Source organism: Neocloeon triangulifer, unplaced genomic scaffold (genome assembly GCF_031216515.1).
Source record: "Neocloeon triangulifer isolate White Clay Creek 2 clone unplaced genomic scaffold, ASM3121651v1 ptg000006l, whole genome shotgun sequence".
Lineage (NCBI taxonomy): Eukaryota > Metazoa > Arthropoda > Insecta > Ephemeroptera > Baetidae > Neocloeon > Neocloeon triangulifer.
The window spans coordinates 1,146,092-1,156,145 of NW_026775549.1; the positions used below are offsets into that span (position 1 = coordinate 1,146,092).

Consider the following 10,054-nt stretch of genomic DNA (forward strand, 5'->3'; position numbering starts at 1 on the left):
GCCGGATTTCAAATGCTGGCTTCCAACATGGCTGTGGCGGGAAGCATACAAGCAATCGTCCTGATTGATTTGCGCATGTCAGTTGGGAACTTTGCAAATGGCGTCACTTGTTATTGTTCCATGGCGTTTGTGAAATCGTCCAAATTATGACAGTTTTTCCCTTGTACAAAGGTAAGCGGTGACCCGCGAGTGATCTATTTGCGGTCTTTAGCGCACCTCGGACGACTTGGAGTGTCGCGACACCGGCTGGACAGTGTTTTAGTGTGAGAAATATCGCGACGAAAAGCTGCAAGAAATTAATTTTCTCGTTCACGGGTTCACTTTTGGCCGCACTCGGCGTCACCTTTGTGCAGTGCGCGCTCGCACGGTGGCCGGACTGGCCGATTCGGACATCAGCCCAGCCGGATTGGCGGTCGGGACGCGACCGAGTGCCACTTTGGGCTTCGAAGGGTGCACTTTGGAGTGCGAGTTTGAAGCATGCCTTTGCCGTGTTCCACTCCCCCAAGTCACAAAATGGAGGTCGGAATCCTCTTGAATATTTTCATTTGGAAGGCCAAGAAAGCGGCCGCCGCCACCCTTTCCACGACCTTTGACCCTGAAAACGGTTTTATCCGCCGCCTGCGGCGTGACGGCGCCGCTCTGGCCGCACTCGACGCCGCGGGCGTGTCTGCGGCGCCCAAATTGGGCCAAGAAAACAAGCCCATTGCCACCATTGACGGTGTCCATAACAAGCCGAGGCCACCCTACGGCCAAATGACAAGCCGTATTTATTTTGATGTCCCGTGGCCTCCGAAGTGGGCTCTCCGTGCCCCCGTGACTTCCCCACGCGTTTTCGGCGCCTAAGACCACGTTTCCGCGACACATTTTGCCGTTTCGCTTTGTTTTCGGCAAGTTCAACAATCGCGTGAAATTCACGTTCTCCGCCAATAATAATCGAAAGTAAATCGGCGGCCGTCTCCACGAACGCTCCAACGTCGATCTGCCTGAACCCTTTTCTCTCGCGCGTCAATGAACTTTTGAAGTTTAATCTCGCGATTCCATCCATTTACTTCGTTAATTGAATTTAAATTACTTTTACTCTTATCAAATCAATTATTTTCACTCTCCGAAATCAGGTCCGTGGTGCGTTGAAACCGTTTGTTACTTCAAATTGTTGTTAAAATGTTGTTGATTAATTTGTTGAATTTTTCATCATCTGTACATTTATTTGTTTCAGGCAGTTCAACTGTTCATAAGGGTAACACATTGGTGTGATTTTTCATGCATTCGTTAGAGCTTGTAAGTTTTTTTTTTTAATTTGTTAACTTTGAATATTGATTGTCTAAAATTACATTTGTTTTTTTTTAGAATGGCCGCAGATAGTGATGGCGATGTCATTGAAACTGTGGTCACTTGCAAAGGAAATTTAGAAGATCCTGACTTTCAAGAAAAGTTCGACGGGTTTATCTCCAATCTTGGAGATCTGCTATGTTCCAGTGAGTTTTTAATTCTAAACAAATAATTCTGTTATTATTTTCTACTGCAGTCATTAAATTTTATAAAGTAATTTTTTTTTTAATTTAGGTGAGAGTGGTTCTCTAAAAGTCAATAAAGTGGAGCCATGGAATTCTGTGCGTGTAACACTTTCCATCCCCCGTGATGCTGCTCACCGGCTGCGTCTCTTGGCTCAACAAGGTCATCAGGCCCTTCGCTCTCTGGGAATTCTCTCTGTGCAAGTGGAAGGTGATCAGGTATGTGAAGATAAATATATTCTCACTATTTTAATTCATTAAGAATCTTTGAAAAAATTTCTTTTCAATCTGGTTTGTACAAATCAAATCAATACTGCACATATCATTTTATAGAACAAAATCTAAACTTAATCTTTTTCAGATCATTTCTCTCACCATCGTGGGTCGAAATGACGAGCCCCAAGAGATCAGTCTGCAGCCAGCAACACCCGTGGCTTCGGTGCCTGCGGCCAACGAGTTGCCTGCTCCAGTCAGTTCCGTGGTCAACCATCGACCAGCAGCATTTCCAGCGGCTGAAGCTGCACCACCGCCCACCCAGGTCACAGCAACAGCAACACCCAGCGTGCCTGTTGCCACCTTCACAGCAGCTGTGACCAACAATGTTGCTCCGAACGTGGTTGCTCCTGTCAACGAGCCAATCCCGTTCTCCCCTAAAACGGCCGCCCGACCGCCAGGCAGCTACGGCCCATTTCCCTTTGCCAGCATGACGCATGCGGCGACGGCCATGCAGAATCGAGAGTCTCAGCACGGAACGGCCACTCGCTTCCCGTTCAACCCACCTCCGCCCTACCCTGGCAGCAACGCGCAGCCCCCGGTGCCGGCAGTCCAACCGGCCGCCGTCCCAGCGTCTTCTCAGCCTTCACCGGTGGTCAACCACTTCCAACAGAATGCGCAAAAGGTTGCTTCAAGCATTGCCAACCACGTGGCCAAGGCCGCTTCGGCCACCAACAACTGTGTTGCTTCATCGGCAAGTGCCGCCAACGTAGCCCTTTCTAGCCCCCTGCTGGTAAACCTTTTGCAAAACGACGCCCCGACGCCTTCGAAAATGCTTCCGCCACAGGCAGACAAGAAGAAGGCGGCCGCCACCAAGAAGGTGAAGAGAAAAGAGGGCGACGGTGCTTCGCCGCCAGCGTCTCCCTTGCAGCAGCCACCTGACCAGCCACAGTTCAGTATTTCAATGCCTTCACTACCAAACATCCCCAACCTGAATTTATCTCCGCCCCCTGCGGCGGCGGCGACTGTGTCCGAGACGCGTCAGGCCGCTCCTCTCCGACCGTCACCTCCACCCCCATACGCGGCCCCAAGCCGCCGAGTCCCAGCCCCTGTTGTAAATCAAGTTGTGCCTTCATCCCCCACGTCAGATTCCTCATCGACCTGGACTCCTAGTCAGAAGGAAGCGAGTCCGCCGCCCATCACCTCCCGCGGCAAGCGGCGTCAGTTTCTGATAAACCCGCTCACTGGACATCTCGAGCCCATGCCCAGTGACAGCAGCTCCGAGAGCGAGCACGACGAGCCGCCCTTGGAGCCCTTCTCGTTTGTCGACCGCTCCAACTCGGGTTTCTCGGATGAGGACGAGTCCAACGTGAGCACAGTGTCACGCAAGGAAACGGACCAGTCTGACTCGGAGGCCAAGTCGAACGCCAGCACCGACTCAACGAGCAAGAAACTGCTTCGGGACACGCTGCAGGCGTTGCCTGAGTTTGGCGAGAAGATCAAACTGCGCCTCAAGTTGGAGAAGAGCGAGCCCGTGACGCCAGCTTACAAAGTAGACGTGTCTTATGTAAATGTTCCCCCCGTGAAAAAGGTCGTTGAGAGACCCCTGCCCCAAAATAGCAGACTGTTCGCTGGTCTTACGGCCACGGCCGGCGCCCCTGCGGCCCCCAACCCACCCAGTTCGCCACTTGGCGAGCAGCCCCGCGTACCTCCGCTGCACATATCGCTGCGAGGACGAAACGCGGCCGTCGTCGTCAACAGTCGCAGTGATAGCAAAGAACAATCGTCGCCGTCGCCCAAGAAGTTGGGCAGTGGTGGTGGTGTTAGTGGTGCCGCCGTGGGCGGATTGACTGCGAGTGAAGCTGAAAGGACAGCCAAGCGCAAGGTGAACCGCACCAAAGTGAAAGACGGTGAAATCAGAAGTCTGTCGACCAACCTGCTGACGGCGGCGGTTGGTCAAGAAATACAACCAATTGTGGTCAAGAAAAAACAGTCGAGAACGAACAGCAAAAGTGGCGTCGACGCGGAAAAGGTCGGTGTCGCGCTCACGGTGCCTCCTAAGGGCCCCGGAAGGCCCGACGTCAAGTTGGAGCAGAACGAAACTCCTGCTTTGGAGGTGCCCGAGGCAAAGGTTGAGGAAATCAAAGAGGCTGACAAGCAGGCCAAGATCAAAAAGGTCAGGCGGAAGTCGTCGTGTGGCGGCGAGCAGCGTGAGCAGAACCTGCTTTCCGGCGGCGGAATTGTCGGCGATGAGCCCATTGACGAGGAGACCAGGGCTAAGATGCTGCTGGCGCGAAAATCGAGACGCTCGGCTGACGGCAAGTTGATCAGCAGCAGCCCCAAGGAAAGTAATGCTCCAGCGCCGCCAGAGCCTTCTGTGGAGAATGGTGTCGCAAGAAGCAAAGGGTTTCTCGAGGGCGACTCTCACCTGGAAAGGAGGGATAGCCTAGAGGAGGAAAAACCTATTGTTAAGGATCTCAGATTAACAGGTAAATAGCCTGCAGTTTGATTTTTATTGTCTATGTAGTGAAAAACTAATTTAATCTTATTCAAGTGGTTTTCCATTAAAATTTATCTTGAAAAATTTTTTTGTTTAAAAAAAATAGTTTACCCTACACAAATTAATAAAGCAAATGCACAGAAAGTGCAGGTTGAATTAAAAAAAAAACATTTTAAAGTCCCTTATATTTGTATATTTGGTAAACGAATATCCGTTCTTAGTAAGATTTTAATTATAATATTTTCCTTATTTGTTGCAGCTCCAATTTCTGTGAAAGTTTTGTCACGGAGTAACCCCCAAGAATCGGGCCTAAGCCTTTCGTCCTCTCTCACTCAGGAACTCGACCCCGGCCTCCTACCCCTGTCGCCCTCTTCCTCCTACAATCTAAAGCATAGCGACACTTCTGTGATATTAACCGAAAAGAGCCAGCCGCCAAAGGGTGGCAAGGAAGAAAAACCCATGAAACACCACTTAAACCTACCCAACACAATCACAGCCATCGCAAAGCCCTCTCCGAACTGCAACAAGGTGAAGCAGAGTGGCGTCAGCGGTGGCGAACCGTCGGCCAAGTACAGGAAGGTTGACGCGCACCCCTTGGACACGGACCTAGTGGTCAATGACAGAAAAGTCTCCCTGGCAAATTTGAAGAAGATGGCGTCAAAACCTCAGAACGCCTCGGAAAGCAGCTACTCAAAGTTGACGAGAATCGCGGAAAGCCTTAAGGACAACAAGGAATCAAGCGGCGTGACCCTTCCACTCCCATCTATTGACATATCCGTCATGAATTCGAAGATCTCGGCCGCTGTGAAAGATGAGAAGTATTTAATCAAGAGGGAAACGCCTGTCACTAGTCTAGAGGCTGATAAGCCTGCACCTCAGCAGGCTAAGACTTCGGAGCGCGTTGAGAGTCCCAGCAATGGAGGCAACGGCGCTCATGAGTCTGGAAACACTCAGGGCGAGGATTCTGGGATTGAGTCGATGGACGCGCTGTCAGAGAAAAGTCCAAACCAAGGGGAGAGTCCGCTACGTAAAGAGGAGAAGGACGAGCCTCCTGTTGCCGAGGAGAAAAGCAGCAGCGAAACCACGGTGCCTTCAGTCGAAGAAGCCAAACCTGAGCCCAAATGCCCAGAACCCAAGGCTGTGACCAAGGAAGGGCCTGAGCCGGCAGAGGTCAAACCGGAAGCCAAGGATCTTCGTTCTTTGGCCGCCAACTCAAAGCTGGCGGCCGCTCTAAGTGACATGCCGGCTGTGTTTTTGCAGTCTGCGCCTCGAACGGCAGAAGGGGCGGCTGCCTTCAACATGAGGTCGCCCAAGTTGATGCCCATCAAACTCGTGAAGCTGCCTTCTAACGCCACTTCCGGTCAAGCCTTACTGGAGCTAAGCATCCCCAAGTCAGAAGCCTCCTCGTCGACGGCCAGTCCGGTCAAAATCTTGGTGCCCAAGATGTCTCCCATGAAGACACCGACGATGACCGCGGTTGTGGTCAAATCTGTAGTGGTGACCTCGGCGTCCAACATGATCAACATGGTGCGCACGGCCTCGGTACAGAACGAGTCCAAGGATGACGGGCAAATAAGGTGGATCCCCACAAGCACCGTCAGCAGCGTCCTCCCTCCACCCCCACCTCCAACCACCTCATCAGCCTCTTCAATGTTGACACCACTAGCTGATGATTCACTAGAAGATGATCTTCAACCCTTCAGAGTCACTCCTGCCCTTTACACATACTCAAATACAGAGAAGCACAGAGATAGCCCTTCCCCACCTGCTGATGAGATGAGCAAAGCAGACGAGTCAACTGTTTCCGAGTCTACCCTTGAGGAGGTTTGTTATAAGTCAAGATATATTCTAACAAAAACTAGTGACAAACCTATTTTAATTTAAACTTAAATTAATTTGGCTATTTTATGTTTTGAAAACATTGAATTTCAACATCTAATGTTATTTTCCTTTCCAGGAGAAAAAGTCACCTGTGCCACCCAAGGAAAGTATTCTCAAAGCAGAGCTAACTGGTGAAGATCTGTCCACCCTCCACCCAAACTACCACCATTCAAAAGATGCATCTGATGAACACAACTATGTAGCACGGAGCAAAGTGAAAGACAAACGACTCGGAGAGCAGCTGAGGATAGAAATTCCGATGGAGCCCCACGAATCTGAAGACAAGAAGCCAGTAAGGAACACGAGATCCTCATCACGACTGATCAGCCCAGACCTGGCCAAGTTAGAGCAGCGGACGCCGGCAGTCAGTCCTGCTGACGACGACATGATCAAGGGCCCGTTGTCCTCAAGTTCGTCAACATCCTCCAAACTCAGCCCAAACACAATCACCCCCAGGGCTGGCTTGAAGAGAAGGAGACAGGAGTCTGAAAGCAGTGCCGCCTCTAGCATAAGAGACGACCAGGACGAAAGCAGTCCACCCTTGTCGGACAGACCTGGGAAAAGAAAATGCTCTGAAAACGCTGCAGAACTGATAAAGGCTTGCATGGGAGTGGATGACACGCCCATCAAGAAGCTGCTTACAACGGCACATTCTGTTAAAGAGGAGAAAAGGAGTCCTTCATCTTGTAGTGATGCTAGTGAGAAGAGGGCAGCTATGAGAACCAGACGAGGTACTTTTTTTATTCATTTTGAATCAATTTAAACATACTAATGAAATATTATCGTTGAATCAGGTGGCTCGTTGGCAGCAGGAGAGTCATCGGATGACGACCAATACTTACCAGATGTGCCAAACAAGGGTAGGCAAAGCAGGCAGATAAACAAAGAAGACAGGACAGGTGCCAAAACGCCCCTAAGAACTCCCAGATCAGCAAGTAGAGACGAGGAAAAGTAAGAGCTCATTTTTTAATTACCAATTAAATATAGCTATGTGGACTATTTGTTCAATATCTATAATCTGTTATTCAATTTGTGTACTCTTTCTTTTTTAATAAGTCATGACCGTTTGCAGAGTTGGAAGATTGAATCACAGAACAGCTGCAGTCAAGGTGGTCAGCGTATCAGGCACCACCGCACAAGGAACCTTACTCACCACTCAGCCACCTGAAAAGCGATCCAGGGTCGATACACCTCCGCCTGGGTCATCTGAAACTCCAACCAGACGATCCAACAGACAGCAAGCAGCCGCAGCGACCACAGTCAAAGCAGTGATACAACAGCAGCAAGTAGAGCCCTTGGCCAAGTCTAGGGAAACGAGGGGTGCCTTAAGAACAGTGCGGGATGAAAAAACAACAGCGCCCAGCCCAACCCCAACAGAGTCTGCAAACACGAGAAGGAAAACGCGGAGTGCTAAGGCTGCAGGTATGGTTTTTGACCCAATGTGTTTACTTGAGTCATTAATTGTATGCTAATTGATTAGGTTACTGAAAGTCTCTTGTTGAGTGGAGCAGTGCAACACATTCCATCTAAACGAAAAAGAGGAGCTCTACACGAAGCAAGTAGAATGAGCTGAAGGGATTTCACTTCATTTTCTTTTCAAAAGTACAAATCAGTCCACAGTATGTTAAATTTGTGGGTAGGAGGGAGCGCTGTATAGAGAGAATTGAATGACTTTTTGTTATGTAATTTATATTTGATTAACAACTTCATTTTTGTGTACAGCTTTGATAATTTATACGTGGTCCATAGAAGAGTATGTAAAAATAATGGTCGTGTGAATATCAGAAACAAAGTGGATAAGAAGAAGAAAACAGATGTAATAACACAAGAGAGACAGAAAAATACCTAGTGGCGGTAGAAAAATTTAATACAGTTGTTCTTTTACATTGTAACAATAATACAGGGGAGGCGTTTTTTTTTCATTTGGAGTCTGTTATTAGTTGATGGCTTCAGTGTTTCTGCTATAAATGAAAATTGAGAAATCTCATTCGAGAGATATTTTGCCTTTCTACCTTGCCATTTACGAAATGAGGGAAAGCTGCTCTGTTAATATAAAAATTGGCTTTTTAAGTGTAAGTTGTTACCAACATGCATAATAACACATAGTTAATGTCCAGTTGTTATCATAAATATATTCTATTAAATACGAAACACGACTCAGTGTTGGTCGGCAAGTGTGCGTGTGGTGGTGAGATCCAAGTTCCGGCCCTTATTGCCCTCACTCACGGGTCTCGCAAAACAAAAGTCATTCAAACGCATGTTTAGTTTTCGACAAGTGCAATCAAATTGCTCTTTTGGTTTTCTTTTTTGTTCGTGTAAGCGAGTCGACAGAGTCCCTTTGGAGGGCTGCTGGGGACAGGGCCTGGCTTTTATTTTGAATGATGGGCACACTCAACAAAATTCGAGTGGCTGCTGAACAACTGATGAGAATGGACATCGTCTTGGAAATGAATCCACTATTTTATGTTTGTGCAAAACATACACACTACATGGCAAACTGATATGTAGTAGAGTGATTGTGTCTTTTGAGTGGAAAAAATACACACACGCATTGTTGTTTTTAATTAGTGGGTTATTATACTTCATGCGTAAAAAAATTATAAATACGAATTATTATCATCACTGTTGTCCTAATTATGTAAATAATTAATATGATATGTAAATATATCTCATTTTTCTAGATTCACGGCTCTTCTTTGATTCTTTTACCCTACTTTTTATGATGTTGATTGAACTTTCTTTTAAAACGAAAGTATCAAACAAAAGATTATTTTATTAAATTGAAGAATATTAAATCTTCAAAATTATTATTGAAGAAATTAATTTCACTTATTCTTGGGTTTTATATTCCTACAAATTTTGAAACCTCAGAGCTCTTCATTATTTTTGAAATATATTTCTCCATGAGCCCTAAAACTTAGCAAATAAAGCGTAATTGAATGTAATCAAATTTTTATTTAATGCCAACAAAAGTTCATTTTAGTTTGCTTAAAATAAAACAGAACTTTACATTTCATCAAATGATATATAAAATAATGACAAAATTTACAAAAAAGATATGCACACAAATTGCTTAGGTCACTGAACGAGGTCTGAGGATAAGTTTCCCAGTGTCATCACAGGACATGTGATAGTCAGACAAGACCTCTCTAGTCCGAGACATAAGAACCGAAGGGGCGACCATCTTCCGGTGCGCCCCACTCAGCATTAGAATGATAATTGCGAGGCTGGAAAGGGTGAAGAACGGGTGGTTGCAGAGAGACTGGTAGAGGGGCACCATATTGGTCAGCGGGTCGGAGAGCCAGTAGTAAGCGGTCACGGCTAGGCAAACGGAGACGATGGCCAAAATAACACGCCACCGATAAGCGCCAGGCTGCGAGCAGGCCACGATTTCTGTTAGTCGTCGCTCAAACGCCTTCAAATCCTCACACGCGTTTCTCTCCAGAGACATTATATTTCTAAAAATTTAAATACACAAATTAAATTGAAAAATATCTGAAAAAAAAAACTAAAAATATTAGTTTTTAGCCCATTACTTTAAAATTATTCCTTGAAACGGCAATATATGAGTTACGGCTAAATCGTCTCGTTATAATCTTGCTCTGTTTGAAAATTTAAATAGTGAATTTTTAGAATCGGCTCAATCGGCTGAAAACCCCGTCAATCCGTTTTCTGCGGCCAGTGCCCTTTCTCCGGTTTCCTCTCCAAGCTCTGTAGGAGAAAAAATTATTTTTTTAGCAGAAAGGCTTAACATAAACAAGCTTTTTACCTTCAGGTTTTCAGGGTCAGGGTCCAGCAGTGGTCATCCAGACGGCTTGGAGAGAATTTCATTTGGCAGAATTCTCTATGTACAGCAAATTCAAGCTCAAAAAGACTCCTTGAACTCCTTCAGCTCAAAGCAGCTCAAAGAAAAGAAGAACAATAAAAACAAAACAGGAGTTGCCAAAAC

At 46.9% G+C, this 10,054-nt stretch overlaps 2 protein-coding genes across 2 annotated transcripts; one reads left to right on the forward strand and one right to left on the reverse strand.

Annotated features, from left to right (window-relative positions):
* Window positions 1-58: 58 nt before the first annotated feature.
* On the forward strand, window positions 59-8,787 carry LOC132194091 (microtubule-associated protein futsch). Its single transcript, XM_059615165.1, has 10 exons — window positions 59-171; window positions 1,217-1,278; window positions 1,348-1,475; window positions 1,564-1,730; window positions 1,873-4,213; window positions 4,484-6,048; window positions 6,182-6,836; window positions 6,900-7,056; window positions 7,178-7,527; window positions 7,586-8,787. Exons 3-10 carry the CDS (start codon window positions 1,349-1,351, stop codon window positions 7,591-7,593), a joined length of 5,370 nt encoding a protein of 1,789 aa, XP_059471148.1. The 5' UTR covers window positions 59-171; window positions 1,217-1,278; window position 1,348; the 3' UTR covers window positions 7,594-8,787.
* A 253-nt stretch (window positions 8,788-9,040) lies between these two features.
* On the reverse strand, window positions 9,041-10,030 carry LOC132194105 (nuclear envelope phosphatase-regulatory subunit 1 homolog). The gene is made up of 3 exons (XM_059615190.1): window positions 9,875-10,030; window positions 9,642-9,816; window positions 9,041-9,563 (listed from the first exon to the last, which is right to left on the reverse strand). Exon 3 carries the CDS (start codon window positions 9,554-9,556, stop codon window positions 9,179-9,181), a length of 378 nt encoding a protein of 125 aa, XP_059471173.1. The 5' UTR covers window positions 9,557-9,563; window positions 9,642-9,816; window positions 9,875-10,030; the 3' UTR covers window positions 9,041-9,178.
* Window positions 10,031-10,054: the final 24 nt, after the last annotated feature.

Bases quoted from the DNA above. Each gene is read 5' to 3' on its own strand.
- LOC132194091 (XM_059615165.1), top strand. From the start codon at position 1,349: ATGGCCGCAGATAGTGATGGCGATGTCATTGAAACTGTGGTCACTTGC. The intron at 6,837-6,899 runs GTACTTTTTTTA...TCGTTGAATCAG, and splicing joins AGCTATGAGAACCAGACGAG to GTGGCTCGTTGGCAGCAGGA. The intron at 7,057-7,177 runs GTAAGAGCTCAT...GACCGTTTGCAG, and splicing joins GCAAGTAGAGACGAGGAAAA to AGTTGGAAGATTGAATCACA.
- LOC132194105 (XM_059615190.1), bottom strand. From the start codon at position 9,556: ATGTCTCTGGAGAGAAACGCGTGTGAGGATTTGAAGGCGTTTGAGCGA.